Source organism: Mustela lutreola, chromosome 11 (genome assembly GCF_030435805.1).
Source record: "Mustela lutreola isolate mMusLut2 chromosome 11, mMusLut2.pri, whole genome shotgun sequence".
Classification (NCBI taxonomy): domain Eukaryota; kingdom Metazoa; phylum Chordata; class Mammalia; order Carnivora; family Mustelidae; genus Mustela; species Mustela lutreola.
In genome coordinates, this window is record NC_081300.1 from 39,329,978 (window position 1) to 39,353,388 (window position 23,411).

Consider the following 23,411-nt stretch of genomic DNA (forward strand, 5'->3'; position numbering starts at 1 on the left):
TCAAACCTCCTTCGTTTAAAACATATGTATTGCTTACAGGGTGATATCTCTCCTAGAAGTCATAGAATCTGATCTAAGGCACAACTCCCCTTTCTTTCTTTCTTTTTTTAAAAGATTTTATTTATTTATTTGACAGAGAGAGAGACAGCAAGAGAGGGAACATAAGCAGGGAGAGGGGGAGAGGGAGAAGCAGGCTTCCCTCGGAGCAGAATCCCAGGATCCCAGGACCCTGGGATCATGACCTGAGCCAAAGGCAGAAGTTTAATGACTGAGCCACCCAGGTGCCCCTCAACTTCCCTTTCTTCCTTCAGTCCCTCCCTCCTTCAGATCTCCTGGGACCCCTCCTATCTTGCACACCTTCCAAAAAGTAAACTCCACAGTCTCTCTTAGCTATCATCCACTCATTCATGCTACTAACATTTATTGATTCACTAATATCTTTTTAGATTTTATTTATTTATTTGAGAGAGATAATGCGTGAGCAGGGGGAGGAGCAGAGAGGGAGGGAGAAGCAGACTCCCTGCTGAGCAGAGAGCCCAATGTGGGGTTTGATCCCAGGACCTGGAGATCATGGCCTGAACCAGAGGCAAATGCTTGACCAACTGAGCCCCCCAACTGCTCCAATTCACTAATATTTCTAATTAATGTATTAGGTATAAAAGCTCAAGCTAATGCCCGAGTCCAACCCAGGACTCTGTATTGGGCACCGGGCTAGGCATAAAACTATAAAGATGACATAGTCCAGCCTCAAGGAGCTCACAGATCTCTTACTGGTAACAAACATAAGGCAGGCAACTTTAATATACTGTCGCGATTTGGCAAGTGTACAATAAAGGCATGAATTTAGTACCATAGTTATACGAGAGAGGAAGTATCAAAGCCATACTCATTGTCAGGAAAACTCTCCCATAGATACAGTTTTGAACTATAAGAGAGAATCAGGCTATCTTGGTTCATGCACAGTATCCAACACCTAATACACTGCCCTCTTTTCAGATTTATGTATCGTGAACTCACTTCAATAATTTTGTCTCCAGTGGGACTATGGGAACCTGGCTCCGTGAGCTCAGAACAAGTTGGGGATGAGGGAGAAAGTGTTGGTAACCTTTGGTTAATTCAGAACTTCAGCCAACTCATCACTGGACTCGGACCATGTAAATTTCTTACAGGACTTAATTTTCCAAACTAATTGTCCTTAGTGATCAGGTCATCCCCAAATATACAAACTACTACTGGTAGTTTGCAGAGATTGTACAATCCAAATATGACAAAGAAAAGTAGAGCCTTTTCTTTGAATTATTTATTCAACAGTATCTATCAAGCCCCTGCCTCATGGTTTTATTATGCATCTGTTTCTATCGTCAGGGAATCATTGGCCAAGTTGATAGGTCTTTGCAGAAAGAATAAAGGGTACTATTAAACTAACTAATAAATTTTTAATTATTTATTTTCTCAATTACACTTGCTATAAAGTTGACTAAATTGTTTTTAAAAATTCCTCTATGGAAAAAAAAAAAATGCCTCCATGCTCCTATGGCAAGGAATATTCATTCAATATTATTAAAGTGGAGCATCTTTCCTTCAGGTTATATTTGTTTTCAACAACATGTAAATGCTATTTGAATTTGCTTCAATGAGTAAATATTTTACAAATATACATTCTAACAATATCATGCTTACAAAATGACATTTTGATTTTGCCAGTCTAGATAATGTCATAGAAAAGAACACTTCAAAAACAGAAATCACATAATTATATGTAACACAAATTTGATATCATGAAATTGAAAACCCCACAGAAAAAATATATAAAAGACAGATTTCGGCGCATGTGACTGGCTCAGTCACTACAACATGAGACTTTTGATCTCAGGGTTGTAAGTTCAAGCCCCACATAGGGTGTAGAGATTGCTTAAAAATAAACTCTTTCAATAAAAAGATAGATCTGAAATTTATGAAAAGATGCTCAACCTTTAGCCTAATTCAATATGGGCCCATTTGTATTTTAACTTGATCCCAATTGCTCACCTACCAAAGATATCACTATAAAAAGGGATGCAATGTAACAATATCCAACGAAATCTAAAAACGCAGCCATCCTTTGGCCCAGAAATTTCCCTTAGAGGAATCAGTCCTACAGATAAACTCCCAATGTGTGCACGCTGCTTGCCTCCAAGGACACAGCAGAGCACCACTGGTAGCAACAAGCTTCCACATATGTCCCTTCTGTCCATCCCTATAGATTTGCTTCCTGATCAGGCACCCATCACCTCCCACCCCAGCCACAGGAGGGGTGCTCGGACCTAGTCTCCCTCTCTCGCCTTTCTCCCTCCCCCATCTACAGGAGCCAGAGTAATGGTTTTAAAACAGAGATCGGATTACATCATTTGGCTTAAAACCCCACCAGGGCCTTTCCACCATGCCAAGAATGGAATCCATTGCACTTACCTATGGCCTATGAGGACCCATCTACCCCGCCTCAGCCTCCTGCCTTCATCCCTCGACTCTTTGGCTTTACTTACCTTCAGAGTCCCAGACACAGAGACCTCTCTGGGCTTCCCAGGCACGCCCGATTCCCTTACGCTTCAGGCTTTCTTGGCGTGGACTCCTTGCCCTCATTTTATAACGGTGCCTCCCTCTAGCCCTTCAAGCTCTATGCTAAACGCCATTCCTTGGGCACCCCAGCTAGAGCGATAACCAGGCACGCACTGTGTATACACAGCATCCCATTTTCTTCCTCCTTACATCATCTGTTTTCATTTGGCTGTGTTCCTGTTCATTATGTATTTGTTTACATACTTCCCTCCCCTGTCATGTAAGCTCTATGAGAGCTTAGTTCCCTGCCGCATTATCAGCAACCAGAAAAGTGTCTGCCCATAATGAGTGTTGAATAAATGCTTGTTGAATGAATGAAGAATGGAATACATTATACCATCCCCATCAAACAGAACACTGTGCAGCCGTTAAAAAAAAAAAAAAAATGCAGGGGTGGACATTCCGAATGTTGTCTTCTGACCGAGCCGGCGCTCTCGCACCTGCCCTGCCCTTGGCCTCCCACCGAGACCTCATCTCAGATGTCTCTGTTCCAGTCTTCATGCCATTCTCGATTCATGCCATGCCTGTGCCTCAAGGCCTTGGTGCTTGTTACTCGCACACCTCTCCCCTGCATGGTTCCCTGGCTCAGCCAGCTGGGGAGGACTCACAGGTCTACTCACAAACACCTTCCCTAACCACTAGCGACATCCCCCACCCCCATCACTCTCTGTCTTCTGACCCTGCTGTACTTTTCTTCACTGCACCTGTCATTTGAAACAAAAGTGCCTACTTACTCGTGGACATGTGGACATGCGCACTACATGCTTCCCCTGACTGGAACGTTCCTTGATGCTCTTTTCTGCCGTAACCTCCCCAGCATAGAGTAGCAGCTGAACAAATATTGGATTGGTGGAGAAAGAGGAAGTGAATGCATTCTTGAGTGCAAAAAAGCAAGGTATGCCCAGAGTATGCCGCTGCCATTTGTATTAAATAAAGGTAATGACTCCTATATATAAACTCTCTAAAGGGAAATCCAAGATCACGCTAACAGTGATCGCCTTTATGGTTGGAACTGAAAGGCTGAGGGGCAGGAATAGAAGGAAAACATATGGTCCTGCATATCTTGACTTTGAGTAAGATTTCATTTTTACCATGGGCATTAATTTTTTTGAAAAAAATTTAAGAATTAGGTGTCTGGGTGGCTCAGTGGGTTAAGCCTCTACCTTTAGCTTAGGCCATGATCCCAGGGTCCTGGGATTGAGCCCCGCATTGGGCTCTCTGCTCAGCAGGGAGCCTGCTTTCTCCCCTCTCTCTCTGCCTGGCTCTTTGCCTAGTTGTGTGACCTGTCTGTCAAATAAATAAACTCTTTTAAAAAAAATTTTTAAATTGTCTCATATTGGACAGTTTTGCAAGGTTAAGTGTTTGAAGCCAATAGAAAATCAAGGCCCCTCATAGCGTTACAGCCAAATGATAAGCTTTCAACAACCATTTATCTAGCAGTCCTGTAAATTACCTCCGCCCTATTCAGTCTCTTCTTTGGATGTTGATGAAAATGTATTGTTAGGAAGGATACTTATACTTTCTGCTGGAAGAGATATATATTCCTTAAGACAAATATGGGAGGAAACAGGGTCGTGTGGGTCTCTAACAGGATAAAACCCACATAAATACAACAAGCTTCTGCACATTTCATATGTCAGGAAAAGTGCCTCTATACCCAAGATACTTTGAATCTGCTTACAAGGTCGAAATATGACCTCAATGTTTTTTGGTTTTTGTTTTTTTAAATAAAAACTCTCCACCAATGGACTCTACCTATCCTTAACTGGCTGATTTTTTTAGTGTTTTTCTGACCATCGGTTTCGTCAAACAACTGTATCTTCCTTTGAGAAAACCAACTCTTTGAGTATCTGGATTTATTTAAAAAACAATTATAGGAGTGTCCCCTTGCTCTAGTTAAGGATTCTTTTCATTATGAAAATGGTAAACTTTTAAAATATGGTTCAATACAAAAAATTACACAGAAATTTCAAGAGCACCATCATTGAACACACAGGTACTCAGTAATTACTTGCTGGTTGGATGAACACACCTATTGAAAATCAGTAGAGTGAAATGGACAAGAGTGTGGGTTGGGATCCAGTCATCCCCGTGTTCAGATTCTCTCTCTGCCGTTCATTAGCTGAGTATGACCTTCAACAAGTGACTTAACCTCTCAATATTCCTTACAGAGATAAAACAAGTGAATAATGTCTCCTTTGAAGTTAGTTGTATTAAGTGAAAGATGTGGGTAAATAAAACCTTGATATATTTTATCACATATTGCGTTTTTTCGTGTATTATAATATCAGATATGATTTCATCTACTTAATTCCTGCTTGCCTGAATGGAAGCAAATGAATGGCAAGAAAAAAACAAATCCGTTATTATATTTTTGGAAATACAATACAGAAAACGATACATGAATATAATTACCTATTTAATTTCTTCCTATGTATCTATAGCACCGGAACGGTGTCTGGCACATGGTGTATGTTCGGTAAATGGTGATTAGCAGAATGAGAAGGAACACAAAATACTCAGAGGGTTTGACTCTCCTTTGTCATATCCACGAAGACCCATTTTGTGCATAACATTCTCTAGGACACTTCATTGCACTGGTACAGGGAGGAGTAAAAGACTTTGTGTAATTGAGATTTTTTTTTTTATGGCCTTAAATTTAGGAGAAAACAATGAACAGGTATGTAAGTAAATTATGGCCGCTTATAACAGTTGCTAACAGTTGCTAACATCTCTTGATGATTAGTCATTCTGCTGAGTAAATACTATGACTTAATATCCTGTCCAAGTTATTTTCATAGTGTTACTTGCTTCCCACTTTCTTAATTAGAAATACTAAATGTAAATGCTTTATTTAATGTCCCAGACTAGGATAGTATATCGGGTGTTTGGGGCAGGAAAGGGAAACGTGGTACAAATTGCTTCCGATTCAGAGACTAAACAAATGTGTTCCCTCAGGTGACGAAAGGTTTTTTTTTTCCTTTTAATTTTTTGGCTTTTCCCCCCTGCTTTTCCTTCTGGCACTTTCGGTTTGTTTAGTAAAGTTTAGAATTCTCACAAAGGGCCTTATAAACACGTGTTATGAGATTTTAAATCTGATTTGAAAGTGCCTCTCTCCTACTCCCTCTGAGTAAAGTGACCTTTTTAAATGGAGGGAAGTGGGTTTAGATGACAGTCATGATAAATGCGGTCATGTTCACTCAATAAAATAAGGCCCAGTGCATTTGAGGATAAATCAGTGAAATGTACAGCCCCACCTGTCTGTCTCCATCATTCATTTCCACTGTCACTTTCACAGTGGCTGATGGATCACAGTTGCTGTAAAATTAGACAGCCTTTAATCTCATTTCATCCTGATTAGCTTCTCTTTACCCTTTCCCTCTAACTCACTGACTGACACGCTAAAAACTCACACCGGGCTGTATATGAACATGAGTACAAACTTCTCCTCCAATACCCGCCTGTGAGGGCAAGGCAGGCACCCACCTCTCGAGAAATCTGGAAAGGGTCAGGCCTGGATTCCTTGTTATTTAAAAGGGTAATCAATACTGCAGGGCCCAGTGCCATTCTAAACAGATGTTTGCTCTCGCTCACTGCCCTATTTGTTTTGTTTTGCTTCAGGTTTAATCAGAAGTCAAATTAGGTCTTTTGCAAAACTCGAACATTGATTTAATATAGATTTTTTCTAATAAATTTGGAATGTTACACACTCAGAATGATTTCAAGGAGTTATTTGTGTGTATTTATAGCCTCCTGATTCGCGGCAATAATTTAGAAAAGACAATAATTCAGGAATGAGAATACTAAAATACTCAGCCAAGATATACAGCGTTTAAGGTTTAAAAACAAGAGCAAAAAATGGGAATGCCTTCAAGTAGCCTTTATATGAGGACTTCAAAAAGCTTCTCTCTTATTTTGAAGTTTCCATGGTTTAGTGCAATAGTTGTCCTTTGTTTGCATAAAGCATAACAATAGGGGTAATCAAATGAAAAATAGGCTTAGGAATAAATCATGTATTATTTCCTTCACTTAATTTCTGCCTGCCTGAGTGGGAGCAAATAAACGGCAAGAACAAAACGCAAGGGTTGTTATATTTTCAGAGATCGCGCTCTATTATCGAACTGGACTTCTAGTTAAAAAGATGGTAATACAGGTTTTCCTTATTTATAAAGTTTGGGCACTGAACTGACCAAAAATTCAAATATCACAAAAGTGGCAGTCATAACAGAAGTTGGTTATAGCCCATGGCTCCTACCTGCGTCCCGTGTGAATAGATGCCTGTGGATGACAAACATGCTGGGAGTCTACACTGCCCAGATGATACGACCAAGAACTGGAGTGGCACCGGGCTGTTCCCAATGGACACAGCATCGAGCACATATGAGTAGCCTAGTTTTCTGTTGGCTCTTTGGGAACTGGCATCATCATCTAAACAATGATGATCTTTTTTTTTTTTTTTTTTTGATGTTGGAAACCCATTCCATTTTTGTTGGTCTGCAAACTCAACGCACATTCTGCCCCACTGGATTCTGAGAAACTAGATGGTATCTCTGCAGAGCTGTATGGTTAAAAGCATTTTCCAAAGAGATACCTTAGGGTAGAGGGACAAAAGGACATTCCCAAGATGACTCCCCAAGTCAGTGACCTAATTAATGGACCATACAAATCCACATCTAGTTTTCCACATTATCACAGAAATCAGGGGCTTCTGTACCAAGGCCTTCTGGCATTATAGACATAAGTTCAAAAACAATGAATATTCATAGTAAAAAATAAATAACTAATAAAATAACCCAAACTCCTAAAATCCTTTAGTAAGAAGCTTAAATGATCTCATTTGCTCTTTCCGAAGCTGTGTTACAGATTTCAAAGCTATGCCTGTTCCTTATTCGTGGTATTTACATATCTTAGCCAGCATAAATGCATTCTGAGAAAAATAAAAGGTAGGGAAAACAAAATGAAATGAGAGATATATATCATCCAAAATAAGTTGGCTATAAGCTAGGCTCTCTGTCTTTCAGCACTGGCAAAAGAGCACAAAGTAAGAGCTGGCCCTGACTCATATTGATTTCCCACTGCACTGGTTTCTTAAGTGCTCTGTTGATCCGTGTCAAGCAATAAGTTCCCTGCCTGAACATGCACATCACCTCCCCATTTGTCCTCACCTAGATTTAAGGTGCCCATATGATGAGCTGAACAAGGACATCATTTTTCCTACTGGTGTCACTGGGTCCAAACCACCGCATGTGATATGATAACTAATTCCGCGTGAGTTTACATTTGCCATATGAGACGATAAGCGCAGAGGCCAGCGCTGTGCGGCACACGGGCTGACCGGGCTGTCCTGGCCTCCCTGTGCATGTCCCCGAAAGAGAATGTAAATGAGAACAGACAAATGCAGAGAAACCTGGCTTGGGTGGGTTTCTGAAGAACAGGCCCTCCTTGCAGCCACCACACTGGGGCTCGGGAGGGCCGGGAGGGGGTGGGGGGGGGGAGGGCGAGACCAAGGGAATGGATATTTGTGATATTCCTGACAGTTTTTATCTTTGTTCCAGAAGAGCTCCTAAGCAGATAGATAGAAAATGTGTGATTGTGCTGCTAATGACATTGTACAGGAGATTAAGCGTATACATTTGGAGAAGGCATTAAATCAGCAGGACCTTAATTTAAAAACTTAAAACTGTATGGAAATTCAGCTTGCTCATTGCTGTGGAATAGAAAGCTCCCGAGCACCCTGAGTCTGTTTCTGGAAAGATTGCCAGCAAACCAAGTCTGGGCAGAGCATCTTCAGGGCTCCAAGTGTATGCGGGGTTATTTCCTCCAAGAAATAACCCCCAGCTCTGACCGCTTGGGAGGATCGGTCGTTGTTTTAGAATGCAATCCCCATCATCAGGCAGGTGAGGAGAACTTCAGAATCGAAAGCAGCATGACAGGTTGTCCTTGACTAATTTGCCGAATAACATTATGTAAAATTAGTCAAAAGGGGTTGGGTTTGAAATTGCCGGGAACACACACACACACGGCTGAGCCCCTGTGGATGGGTGGGTTCCCCGCTCTGCTGCTTATGCTCTGGTCTTCCTTCCGACTCACTCTCACATTCTGTGCCCTTTGGTGGAAGCAAAAAACTAGGGCGCCAAGGTATCAAGTCCTAAGATGGAGAATTTCATGCGTCTTTTTCTCCCCCCCTCCCTCCCCAATTCCAGTTATGCCGTACAACAGTGCCCACCACTGCGTTGTGGAGGTAGAAAACTTCTTGTTTGTGCTGGGTGGAGAGGACCAGTGGAACCCCAACGGTAACTATTGAACTCAACAAGTATGTGTGTTGTGGAAGACGCCGGTAGCAGCCCGTTTCGCAATTACTGTGGAAAATAGATTTCTGTGCGCAGGGACAAATGCAACAGTCGGTAAATTGGGCTGACAATTGGAGGGAGGGTCAACCATTGAGCCGGCAGAGGACACACGCAGCAGAGCATTCGCTCATTGACTGTCTGGGGATTTGGCTTCGCAGTGACGCCCCGGCCCCTCTCCTTATCCATCCCCTGAGGAACGCCACGAGCATTAAGCACAGACTCCCCAGAGGCAGGTAGCAAGCTGCAGCTATTAAGAATTCTCACCACCTTCTCCACCACTTTTCTCCCGTTTTATCAGTACAGTAAGGCAGTTTCCATAAATTAGCTTTATCTGCGGTCATAATGCCTAACCCAAGCTCAAGTTCTTTGGCCTTGGGGTGGCTGCACCTGGTGCAAGGGCTCCTTTCGAAGACCATCCGCCCTCCTCCCCGTTCATGGGATTATTTCGTAAATGCATCACAAAGAGAAACTGAACATATTAACACCCTTCCCAAGCCAACACAGGGAGAGCACTGTGCCTTGCAGAATACACGAAATTATCGAAGTATTTTTGGAACGCTTGCGTGTGAAGGAGGAGTCGCGGTTGTAGCCTTCTGTGTAACAGAGATCATTATGACCGAGAAACCATAAAACAGCTTGCAGGTACACATTTTTACTCTAAAACCCCCAGAACATCCAAGCGAAATTACATATACTGCATATATTTTATTGTGAATGCTCTCTTTCAGCATCTGCACCAAGGCAAATTATAGAAAATTGTTACATCTGTTCACTCTAGAAAATCTTCAAGGAAAACAACCCAGGCCACCCTCTAGGAACATTTCTTTGACGAGAGCAGGATGTTCTTTCTCAAAACCTGCCGCTGTGTTGGTTCCTCTCTTCAGCGTTCCAAAGGGGACAATTCCTGAGCTTTGTGAGAAACAGGTTTAGAACAGGAACAAAAGAGATATTTAATATCTCTCCTCTAACTTATCTTTGCAGTGACAGACTTGACGTGTCCCCAGAAAACGCTGGCAGATGTGCAATCTGCTGTAAACTCCCCATTTACTGTTTAACCTGTTCTCCCTTCCTCAAATCGCTGAAGGGATCTGAATTGAATAGAGCCTTCGTAAGTGAACAGTGCACAGCCATCAGGTTTATCTAAGCAACAAATCTGCCGAACAATCTTCCTAAAGGCCAGCTTAAAACTAACACGTGACAAAAGAAGGCTGCCAAGTCCTATTTCTGGGGAATGATGCCCTCTTAGCCGGTCTCCTGTCCCAGGTGGAGCAGGTCTCTGTTAAAATGTCCGTATCGGTGCGACCACTTGGTGTTCACAAAACACTATGAACTTCCCATTCCTCTGAGACAGATCTTTTCAGCGGCACAGAAAACCTGATCCCGGGGTTGTGCCCCCTCCTCCTCAAAAGAACCTATATCTGCTTACTGTCCCTCATCTTCTCTACCAGAGCTGAGAGATTGAGTGGGGCAGGGTGGGTAGGGGAGAGCGTAATGGACATATTCCTTCCTCTGGTCTAGAGAGTCTAGGTTTTAGCTCCAGACTAATTCAGACTCCCATAAAACTATGCCATCAGACCTCACCCATCTGCCTTTCTCCACTCCTGAGAGGAACAGGAATTCCGTTGAAAGCCCTCAATGAATATGCTGCAACAAAAGACTGTAGAAAATAGTGTTGCCTTCACGGCAGGGACACCTGTCACTGTCACTACGCAGTGTGCCCTGTGTGAAGAGCTATGTGACAAGTTCTTGCCAGACTGTAGCACTGAGGCATTGTGGGCTTTGGACAGTTGCCACTAATGCATTCGTGTGACTTAACGTGTCTCTCTTCTTTCGCTTTAGCCACTAGGAGGCTCAGAATTGAATTTTTAGTAAAACTTCAATTTTACGTTTACTCTCAATCTGGGGCTGGCCGCTAACTCCTTTTCTGTTAGACCTCCTTATGGAGCTGTGGGAGTCCTACCTGCAAAGCTGAATCATTCTATCTGTCCCTGATGTGTCTAGCACATGAAGTCATTTGCATGTATGTGGGCAAATGCTGAGGAACCACTGATTTGGCTCTCCTAAACAGAGGAGAACTGGTCACGTCAGGAAGCAAGCAGGCCAGTCTTCTGTCATTGGCTGAGGCCTTCCTCCAGGTCAGGGGGAGGGTGAGCAGAGATATGGCCTGTACAGCTGAGAGCGATTCCCCAGAAAGGGAGCAGCTATAACAATGAGCGACCTGGGGAGCACAGCATCAGTCTGGTAGAGGTATTGAGGCTTGGTACCAAACACACCTCTACCACCATCTTTTAGACATTTTTCTTGTAGCTTCATATTCCAACCATCTGGGCAACCATTACACACACACACACACACACACACACTTTTTTCTTTTTTACTGTGAACAATAGTTACTGAACACTATTTCCCAGGAATTTGCTAAGCACTCACCTGCATATTTTACTTAAGCCTCCCAACCATCCTGGGAGGCCTGTTGCATGATTGTTCTAGCTTTGCTATGAGGAGTCTGAGCCTGAAGAGGTGACAGAACTTGCCAGGGCACACAACTTGTACCAAGATGGGCTGATTCCGAACTGGGTCTGTCTGCCCCCATCTTCAACCATTGTATAACATTTCCCTCTCAGGCAGACATAATGTACTTTGCTAGATACTAAATAACAGTCATGTTTTTGCCTTTGATGTTGTGAAATTAAGTCAGTATTGTATCACAGTGGAAAGTGGCTCTTATTCCCAAAGAACTCCTCATCGCTTCTCATTTAGAAAACCATGCAGGGACTCAGTCATCTCAAAAATACGGGGTTTTCGTATTATAATACCTTATGCAATTAAAAAGTAAGCAGCTAATACCAAAACTTATAAAGAACAGCAATCCTATGATAATATATAACTTTAATTTCATTGCTACAAGGGAGGAAAAATTTAAAAATCCGTGAATTCAAATGCTTTGGATATGTCAGTTCCAAAGACAAAAATCTTAAACTTCAGTTCTTAGAAAATGATGCCTAAGATGCATGTCTTTGAATGAAATACAGTATTGTAAATTTTAATACATGCTCATAAACCATGTATGTACTCATAAAATACAAATATAATCTGTTATCTATTATCTTGATTATAAAACCAAAATTTGAAATCACAAAACATATTATTTATTGGAAATGTAAACAGGATACACTGTTTTTCTAGTCAGCTATAGATATTAAATCCTATTAACTCCCTTCATGTCATTAGTCTTAGGAAGGCATTATAATTTTCTAATACATATGCATATATTCCATCAGCGCCCCAGCTTATAGAAAACCAATTTACATTTGTCCTTTACTGATGGTGATGATGGACTCCCCAAAACACTGCTCGGAGGAGACTTCCTTCCCTTCCCCTTTCTTTTCTTTCACCACTGACTGAAAACTGCCGCCCCATGCCCCACTTACCCATCAGCTGAGGGACAGTCAACAGCAGTGTCTGGTGATAGGGCATCATCACACAAAGAGGAGACATTGGGGAAGGGTTAGGAAAGAAATGGAAAAGATCAGAAGAAATGAAAGGAGTGGAGTTCCCTGACTCCACCAACACTCAGCTCTTCTGATGTTCATTATCTCCTCCACACATCCTTTGCCAGCTCCAGAATGCCTCCCTTCTTTTGCTCTCCCCAGTCCTCCATCCTCACCCCTCTTTCATACCACTGATCCTGCCCCCTGGAAATTCTTTCTTCATCTTCTATCCATATCACACCAGGCCCTGCTTACCCTTTTCTCTGAGTGAAGGCCATTACCAATACAACCAAAGCAAATATTGCTCATTTCTACCAGAAGGCACTCTGCCCCATTCCTGAAAGGAGGCATATGTCTTCCTCCACACGGAAATTCTAAACCAGACTTCACAGAGAAACACTTGCATGTCTGGCGGGTATGCTCTACATTCCTATTAACAGCATTTATCTTCCAGTGCTTTGGGGAATTAACCTTGGAGCCTATCGAGAATTTTTTTTTTTTTCCTAGAGTGAAATGATTGCACATTCTACAAAAACTCCCTTATAAACCAACTCTAGATGGAATCCTTCCTTAAGCTTGAGGCTACCTTTGTGGAATCCAAGTCTTTTGGGTCATTCTCACTCTTGGAACTCTTAAACCCCCAAATGAAATGTAACTTACCACCCAATCACACCATGCAGACCTTTCCACAAGGTCCTTGGAACTCATGATATCACATCCACAAAATCTTCAGAATCCTTGAACTCTCTTCTGAATGGTCACGTCCATTCTCTTCTAGTCAAAACCTGGCAATCTTCTGAGAATACTGTTTTCCCAGCCACTCCCTCTAACAAGCACTGGGTTCTACCCCCCGCATCTGACACAAAACTTCTTATTATTGGAGGCAGGTAGCTTTGTACTAGCTCTTTATTGTCACTTCCACAACCTTAAGACCCACCACTTTAAAGGATGTCTTCAGGTTTTACCATCCACTGCCCCTTCACATGGCAGCTACTACTCAGCCTGGACATGACACTTCCTTTACTCTACCTTACCACTTTCTTACTGTCCATCGTCCTCTGATGTCCTTACTTCCTTCCTCACTAGCTTTATGTTGCTCACCCACAATCACATTAGCACCTATACCTGCAGCCCTTGGCATCCATCTCTCCTTTCACAATGCCTGCCTGGTAAAGCCCTGGCCAGGACTTAAACCCAAAACTCTACACACCCTCTCCCTGTACCTGAGTGACTGAATGTGGATGGAGAAAACTGCACAGTTGTACCGGCTTACTGATGAACCATACTGGCTACTAGCCAATGACACTGAATTTCCCTGGTCAGTATACTCTCCCGCCCTCTAAGTTAGCCATCTCATGTTTTCTTTCTCCCCAAATGCCTCTTTCTCCAAAACCTCCCTCCTCACTCTCAGCTGATGGCCTTGCTTCATAGTTCGTTGAGAATAGAAGCAATAAGAAGATAAAATCTTCATCTTGCCATGACTGAGTCCAATGCCAGTTATCTCCGTTGCTACCCATGTATTTTCTCTTCCCTCCTATTATTGTTTCTGCTCCAATCTAAGTCCTATGTATCATTCCCTCTGGCCTGTTCAAGGACTTTCCAGTACTTCTGGACTAAAAAACACAGCCAAGCTACCCAACAAAACCTTCTCTTGATGCTGCATCCTTCAACTATCATCTTCTCCTTTTTACGGCCAAAGTCCTAAGAAGTGTTGCCTTCCTTTTGCATCTGTTTTCTTAGATCTTAGTCTCTATTGAGGGGTATCCTATGTGTCCACTGAATCAACACTTATCAAGGCCATCACCAGCCTCCATGTTGCCAAATCCTATGGTCAATTTTCAGTTGTTCATTCGTCTTTTTGAAGCACTCTTCAACATGTCTTCCAAAATATACTTTTCCTCCTATCTCTGACAATTCCTTTCCTTTGCTGGTTTTTCTTTTTGTATTCTAGGCTCAATCCCAGGACCCATTATCTTCCATGCCCATACCTTCTACTTAAAGGGTTTCCTTTTGTTCTATGATTTTAAATACTATCTCTAGACCAATGACTCTAAAGTTTGTATCGGCAGCCTCACCTAGCCAGTGGCCTACCACACTTCCACTTTGAGATCCTGTTGGCCTCTCAAGGTTAAATCCAAAAAAGAACTAATGGTTTCTCTTCCCAACCCACACACTGCTCTTGCCTGATCTTCCCTACCTAAGTAAATTTCATGACCTTCCATCTGGTTACTCAGGCTAAAAATCTGGCAGCCATCCTTAATTATTTACTTTTTCTTATACCAATATTTGGAATATTGGAAATGGAATACGGAATTTGGAATATTGGATATTGGCTGTGCCCATATAATAGATCCCAAACTTGGCCATATCTGAAGCCTCCACCTACATTCAAGCCACCATCAGCTCTTGCCTTGACTATTATAATGGCTTTCTGACAGCTCCCCTGCTCCCAGAGTGGCCCCTCTATAGTCTGTTCTTCACATAACAGCCAGAGTGATCTTTCTAAGAGAGAAATTGGGCCATGGTCCTCATTAGCTCAAAACCTTCCAGTGGCTTCCTACTGTTCTTATAACAGAAGATACAACCCTATACAAGTCCTTGAGGTACACTGTATTTGGACCTTGTTATGCCTCTGACGTCTGTCCAAGTCACCCCCGCATTTTGCTCATTTTAAACTCATGGCCAACCCCAGGGACTTTCTACTCACCTGGCCCCATGTGTGAGAGACTCATTCTGCAGATACCTGCATGGCTGGCAGAAGACATCTGTAGGCAAGGAATGATTCTTTTTAAACTAGCCTCTCCCCATCAATCCCTGCTTTTCTTTATAGCATTCATCTCTGCTTGAAAATATGTATTTCTTTATTTATTTACAAGAACAGGGACTTTTCCTTTCTTATTAACCAATATATTCTCAGAACCTAGAACACATAACACATATAATAAATACTCAGTATATTTATGTAATTAGTAATTATGTTGGATATACATGCCTGTGTGAGCATGTACACACACACACACACACACACACACACTCTCTCTCTCTCTCTCTTATCTGTTTATTCCTGTGGTGGAGTTTTTGGTACCTGTATTTCCATGTGTAGTTACACATGTAAGAACAAAAGCAGACTTTCAGAGGTAAAACTTCAAGTGCTTTAGATGACTGTCATCTCAGGTGCTACACAGAAAATGGAAGGCACTCTTTTCCTTCCATTTCTTGCTTTGGTGTCAATCTGTATGAAAAATAAGATTCATTTTAATGCCTTGGAGGCATCACCATGCTTCCAAGGCTCAACAGAGGGGATAAGCTGGTTCACCAGCTCTCCTGTTTCCCATTTCACACGTGTACCTGCAACTGTGCGTCCCTCAAACTCACGTGACGTGCACAGGCTAAACCTGATTTCCTTCAGCAAACTCTTATTACGCTGATCGCTATTATTTCCATGGGGAGAGAGCTGACTCAACCACTGCTAGGTTCTTGGATCATTAAAAAAAAGCAGGGGGGACTCTCACCAGAAAGAGCACACAAAGTAGTCTCTGGGACTGATTATTTACAGACAACAACTTCATGTTTTTAAAGCCAAAAAATACCAAACCCAGAAATTTGTCCCCTAACTTTGTGGTAAGATTGGTTTGATAAACATACTTGCTTTTATTCTCATGGTTGATTTAGTTTTATTCTGACTCCTTCCAAAAGAGGAACGGAAGGAAGGAAGGAAGGAAGGAGGAAAGGAAAGGGAAGGAAAAAGGGAGATGAATGGAAAGTAGAAATGGAGAGCAAGAGAAGAAAAAAAGGAAAAATAGTTGAGGGGCACATTTATTTTTCCACTGACATACTGCTTCTCAGACTGTGTTAGATAGTCCCGCCAACCTAAGCCTTCTGTGTGTGTCACCTGAGAACAGAGACATCTTATAAACACTCTTAAATGTGCAAAACAACAAAGGAATCTGTTTTAAATGTCTCAAATATATTTTTACAGGAAAACACAGTACAAATTTTGTCAGCCGATATGATCCTCGATTTAATAGCTGGATACAACTTCCACCCATGCAAGAAAGGTAAGTGTTTATTTCTTATGTCTGAAACATTTGTGGCTGCTTTACAGGAAGCATGGATGTCGAATGGGTTTCTTTGGTAAATTATGGTAAACAGAGCCAATGAAAGACATATGAGTCAAAATGCAAATTTTGGCCTGGCCAATTTAGAATAACTACTTTGTTAACTCAATGGAGAAAAAAACAATCAAATAAGTCAATCAGGGGCGCCTGGTGGCTCAGTGGGTTAAGCCGCTGCCTTCGGCTCAGGTCATGATCTCAGGTTCCTGGGATCGAGCCCTGCATCGGGCTCTCTGCTTGGCGGGGAGCCTGCTTCCTCCTCTCTCTTTCTGCCTGCTTCTCTGCCTACTTGGGATCTCTGTCAAATAAATAAATAAATAAATATCTAAAAAAAAAAAAAAAAGTCAATCATTGGTTCCAATGGAGGGAGAAAAAAATTGTATGGCTTGTCTTCCATTACTACATTGGTTTGGATTTTTGGCAAGTGGAGCTAAAATTGTGTCTCCTCTCCCACTTTTCTCAGTGATAATATACTTAATTCTATAAATGAAATCTAGAACGCCATTCTTACAATGGTATCCATTTTCATGCAGAAATTGCAGTATGAAATTTTCTGGTCTCACTAACTCAAATCCTGGACATCTGCCTTCTCAACTCTCCTCCCATCGTACATTCAAGAACAGGTCCTTTGTTAGCTTAAAAAAAAAAAAAAAAAAAAAAAAAACCACAGTTTTGCAAGCTGTCTTTTTTTTTCCCCCCTGATGTATTTGGTGTTTATCTCACCCCAGTCTCCTGGCTGCCAAGGGACAAGTGGCTACTGCCTTCATGCAGTTTGCCTCTCCAGCTGTTACCTACATGCAACTTCATCTTAACATGCACATGCAAACTCCCATGCTACCTTTTGTGCACTCAGGGCGCCCAGATGGCTCAGTCAGTTAAGCATCTGCCTTTGGCTCAGGTCATGACCCCAGGGTCCTGGAATCAAGTGCCGCATTGGGCTCCCTAAGCAGGGATTTCCCCCCTTCTCCCTCTCCCTATCCCCCCCCTACACCCCTGTCCTCCACAAACCCCCGCTTGTGCTCTCTGGCGCCCTCTGCCTGTCAAATAAATAAAATCTTTAAAAAATAATAAATTTTGAGCATTCGATTCTTTTCAGATAATATTTCAGCATCCTCTTGAGCAACATATCCAACATAATAGCCATAAGCTACAACCTATTTCTTCTTCTCAAATGAATTATTTAAGAAATAATATTCTTTCCTGTTTCCCTCATGACTCTTCTTTAACATCATTTTTATAAACATTCAGTTAGAATACACTAAGATCAACTTAGAGCCTTAATATTAAATTCCAGTGAACAGGAAGTTTTCAGGTAACATCATTTATTCGAAAACGTGCATCATTGCAGGAAGACCGTATGCGTCAATGCTAGGAGAAAACTCTGTATATTAAAGCCATCTTTTGGGAGACTAAAAACTATGCATAGGAGATGATGAGGTACAAGATAAGGACCACGACACTTTTAGGAACGTGTCATTCAAAGGTACCTCAAGAAACCATACAAAGTCAGTTAATATCCTGACAAACTTCTCCGCCCCCTTCTTGTGCATACATGCATGCGTGGAAACCTCCTGATGTGTTTCTCCAGGGTGCCTTGTTTCTCTCCCTTTGAGCTTATTTCTTCATGGCTCGGATTGTGGCTGCATCACTTTACCCTTTAATCAAAACCATTCCGAGAAGTTTTATTTTTAAAAAAATTTTAAAAATAAATATCTGTAATATGTTTGAAATGGCAGCATCTCCTCACCATGGTCCCCTTTGCTGGGGGCTGCGCACCACGATAATTAACCTTCACGCCTTGGGTTTGGGAGGCATAACTCACGTCGCGGTCAATTATCTCACTGTAGAGCCCCTAAGGACGAGAAGTATTGCTGCAAAACCTAATTAGTAATTTTTTTAAATGTGTATTGTTTACTTGATATTCTATAATGACTTCCTCTGAGGCACTATGGCCTATCATGGCAGGGTCCTACTTAGACAATTTTTAGCAGCTCATTGACCTGATAGAAAGACCTGCCATGGTCTGTCGGCGCCCGGCAGCCACCGTTGACAGGATGGACTGTTTAACGTTTCTTTCTAAGTCATTATGGTATATCATGTCAGGTCCCTAGTAAGAGAAGTTTTTTTTTAGATCTCGAACAATCAACCCGATAGACCAAATAAAGAGCTCCTTATAGAGCTGAGTGGGAAAAGGCAGATTTCACAAATGCCCAGTCAATCTTCTAGCTCCAGATCTCCTATGGGCTGATTGATTTAAGCAGCAATCCATAACTTCAAAGGAAAATTTTCTGTCATTGCCAAGCCTCCATTCTAAGTACCAAACACGATCAGTGACTGGCGTGGCTTAATTAGTGATTAAACAAAAAAAAAAAAAAAAAAGAGAGAGAGAGAAGAAAATACATGAGATACCCTTTAGATTTAAAAAAAAAAAGTTTCTTGAAACATTCAAATGAGTTAATTCTGCATTGTATCGATCATGAATCAGGTTCACCAGACGCGCCGCCACCTCCCTCCTTCCTTTGGTTGCTACCAAATGGCTGAGAAGTAGTTATGCTGAGAAATTACCAAACTGAGAATAATAGAAACATGTTGAAAACCGCCTCTGGGGTAACCTACTCTTAGAACTGACTGGACAGACTCTTAGGATAGCTCACCTAATCAGAGCTTCCCAAAGAATGCTGTAATAAAATTGCAGAATATGCCCCTCCCACCGAGTTCAGCCAAGAAATGGGCACACTGCCTCTAGGTTTACTCAGTGAACTCACAAACTGCATCCCTGCTACATATGAAATGATTGCAGGAAAATATACGTTTAAATGTAATGCTACTGAGTTGTTTCGGTCTCAGATGTAGGATTTGATTCTTCCCTGAAAAGAGGTTAAATGTTGAGACTAGGATCAATGGAAATGCTCTGGCAACTTTTTTTCCAGTAAAAATATACATTTTAGGTATCAGTCATATGGACACCATATCTCCTAGCTAGTGCAGAAAAAAAAAAAAAAAAGAAAAGAAAAAAAGAAGAAGAAAAAGAAAAAGCACCTTGGAGAACACCAACAACAAAGTTTATATTTCATAGAATAAGAGAAAAGCTAGAAGCAAATACATAAAACATTGTTTCCAAATTTAAATATTTTGTTTCTAGAAGCCTTACAACAACAACATGAGACAATATTTTGTTTGAAAAATGTGTTGCCCTCTTTTAAACCTGATGGTGAAAGTCAAGAATTCAAGCTGAGCTAAGGTTATAGTAATTCAGCCTCATGCTTTAGGATATAAACTGACCACCCTAAGGGGTCAGAAAGAACTAGCAAAGACCTCAACAATATGCAAGGTTCAAAGTATGTTTGTAGAAGTTGCTGGGAGGTTGCTGTCTCTTTTAACTTATCACAATGCACTGAATTTTGCCTCTGGTGTTGGGGAAGGAGGAGCTGGAGGAGAGAGAGAACAATTTGAAATACACATAGTATAATCCCATTTAAAAATCTTCAGTAATCTGGAGTTTACTAAAAAAAAAAAAAAAAAAAAAAAAACCAAATACCCTAATCCTGTGTTCTTCATGTGGGGAGGAGGGTCAGGGAGCACTCCCAGGAGAGACCTGGTATGGTAAAATTTTAGCCTGGAGCAAATGTTTGCAGTTTCTGACAGACCATGAACTATCCAGGGCTCCCATAATGCATTTCATGAATTTTTACTTTGGGCATGCAAGGGAGTAAGTCAGAGACTCAGAATCTTCACCATTGGAATGTCTACATAAAAATGCACTTTTAGTCAGGAAGTGAAACCTACTGATTTTTTTTTTCCCCATTTAGATCCTAATAGTGACACTGTGTGGATAAAGTTAGGAGTACATACCAAGCATCAAATTAAGAAAATCTTGCTTAAAAGAGAGCAAGTTCTGACAGGCTCACTCAGTATCACTGAGGAAGGAAGGAACCAGGACAAAGTGAGAGAACAGAAATTTAGACTGGATGGAAATTTAGACTCTACCACAAAGAGATCTTGCTCTTATTCTTCATTATCTAAACTTATTTCATGGAGGGTTTTCACGCTTGTCATGACTAACAGGCATTTTCTCTTCTAGACCAGTATATGGCACATAGAAGAACCCAACACCTTACAGCCCACATAGTCCAAATTATTTAAAGGTGGTAAAATTAGTAAAATTATTATTAGTAAAATTATTTCAGTAAAAATATTTCAGAGACTCTAAGACTTGTTAGAGAATCCTCATATGGAAGAGGAATACTGACATACTGTTGTGTCCACGATGCAAAGAAATATCTGTGCTCCTTCAGTCTATTCCTGTAGACAGGTCAGTCTTTCCAAAGAAACATTTTAACTGAGAAGGTAAAAGCATGTGTAGGACAGTTGTGACCTAACACATTCAATGAGAGCACAACCCAAGTCTAGTCAGAGAAATAGAAAGAAGCAATGGACATCCGTGGGCACTTACCTTTGCAACTGTTTTGAACCTAATATTATATTTAACCTAATATTATATTTAAATGGGTTTTTACTTTTCTTTAGTAGTAAATCTCAGAATTTTTAAATCAACGATTGCTCTGATAGTCCAATTAAAAACTTCCTCCAGTGCTCGCTTCGGCAGCACATATACTAAAAACTTCCTCCAAATACCTTTCTCCAGACTTAATATGTGGAATCTAAAAAAAAAAAAAGTCAAAATTACAGAAACAGAATGAATGGTCGTTGCTGGGGGCTAGGGAATGAGGAAAATGAGGAGACGTTGGTCAAAAAATACACACTCTCAGTTATAAGATTAAAAAGTTCCAAGGATCTAATGTATAGCATGATGATTATAGTTGCTATTGTAGTATATACTTGAAATTTGCTAAGAGAGTAGATCTTAAGTGTTCTCACACACACAAAAAAAATGTAGCTATGTGACGTGGTGGAGGTGATGGCGGATGCATTAATTCACTTAATGGTGGGAACCCTTTTACAATGTATGCATAGATCCAATCACTGCAGCGTAACTTTAAACACGTTACAATTCTGTCAATTATCCCTCAGTAAAGCTGGAAAAAATAAAACAAAACTGAATCCATCACCCTCTATAACATATACCATTACCTATATAGTAATAAACTACCTAAACAAACATAAAAGAATTTAATAAATGTCATTAAGAAACGTTCCCTTGCAAACATCTTGATGGCTGATTTTTTTTTTTTTTTTGATGGCTGATTTTTAAAAAACCTTTTTATCTGGGTAATGTTAACTGATGGTTCCAAAGCATAAACACAATGCGGGATCCTATGATGGCACTTGACATATGGATTTGCCAATAACCCTGTATGGAAAGTACCGTTAACAGCCCCCGTTACAGAGCAGCAATCTGAGGCCGAGGGGGGCTGAGTCACATGTCAAAGGTTACCCATCCCATAAATCACGTAGCCAGGCAACCTCTTCCAGAGACTAAATTGTTAATCGAGATGCTGTTTACTGCTTCCCAGAGGCTTTGGCACTTTGTAAACACAAGTTAGAGAATCTCCCGATAGAAACCTCTAGGACTCTTGATCTTACTACTCCCATTGCCCAAGAGTCTTGGCACTAATTTTTATGAAGACTATACATTCATCAAACAAGTTATATTCTCTGAGGGGCTTGGCGCTTAAACACTGTACTTATTCAGTATTGGATTTCATGTTATCCCCATAAAGTATATTATTCCAGTAGCAGCAATGAGATAAAAGGAGCAAAGGGTCCAGGACTTGCTCAACATATCAACCTAGTCATCCTAACTCCAAATTTTTTAGTCCCCTGTGAACACATGTTCTCCCTCAGCTCTTATGTCTTACTAGTTGCCAAGTCTTAGATCTTCCTTTAATAGATCTTTAGCCTCAGCTCTTGTAGGTCTTCCGTAAAACTCTCATTCAGGTCCTCAACATCTCAACCCTCCCTTATGGTCTACCTCAGAACTGATCTCCCTGTTTTCAGTCCTTTCAACACAGCTGGTGCCTTTGGCCTTTGAAGGCATAATGGGAAAATTTAATAAATTGCCACTCTTGAAAAGATACTAAAAAATATCCTGTAGCTTTGTAAGAAGGAACACCAAAAGGCATATCACTAAACTTCCTACAAGAGGCTATGTAAGAGCAAAATTTCAACACGAAATTCAGTTCACAAAAGTTTCTCTATTTGCAGTAGTACTGGGAAGGAAAAAAATGATAATTGAAGAAAAATTTTGATGATGTAGTTCTCTTATAAATTGGGAACAATGACCCTTGAAGGACCATGAAAAAAGTGAATGTCAAGATAATTTATTATTGTTACATTATCTATCTCATTTTTCACTTTGTCTTACTGAGCTGTGATACCAAATATCCCAAACATTAGTGAACACTCTTTACAGTGTATAAAAAAGCAAGAAAAAAGGATCTGAAACAGAGTCGGTGAATTTCTCCTCCACTCTTACTTTAATACCAAAATGTTAACCAGAGGGGGCAAGGCATATGATTACTGTCAAGGTCTCAGATTTGGAGGAGGCTGTATGTGCAATTTCCAAGTTCCTGCCACCCTTTCTAAAGCAGGATTTACCTCCTTTGCCTGACTGAGCTCCTTTTGTGATTTACGGTGGGTTGTTGTTTTCGTTGTAGAAGAGCCAGTTTCTATGCATGTCGGCTGGACAAACATTTATATGTTATTGGTGGAAGGAACGAAACCGGCTATTTGTCCAGCGTGGAGTGCTATAACCTAGAAACAAACGAATGGCGGTATGTGTCCTCCCTACCACAGCCTCTGGCAGCTCACGCGGGAGCAGTGCACAATGGGAAAATATACATTTCAGGCAAGTCATTCCTCCGCTTTCTGTTACCAAGTTCAGTTCCAAGGCTCTTTCT

At 41.2% G+C, this 23,411-nt stretch overlaps 1 protein-coding gene across 2 annotated transcripts in view; it reads left to right on the top strand.

The window, feature by feature from the left end:
- Positions 1 to 23,411, top strand: part of KLHL14 (kelch like family member 14) — a 99,435-nt gene that overhangs the window by 67,337 nt on the left and 8,687 nt on the right. Inside the window, exons 4-6 of one of the 2 annotated variants that reach the window (XM_059139542.1) lie at positions 8,799 to 8,888; positions 16,416 to 16,494; positions 23,169 to 23,359. In XM_059139542.1, coding sequence (XP_058995525.1) covers positions 8,799 to 8,888; positions 16,416 to 16,494; positions 23,169 to 23,359 — 360 coding nt within the window. The remainder of the gene's footprint in view (positions 1 to 8,798; positions 8,889 to 16,415; positions 16,495 to 23,168; positions 23,360 to 23,411) is intronic. The other variant, XM_059139543.1, reaches the window with a different exon arrangement.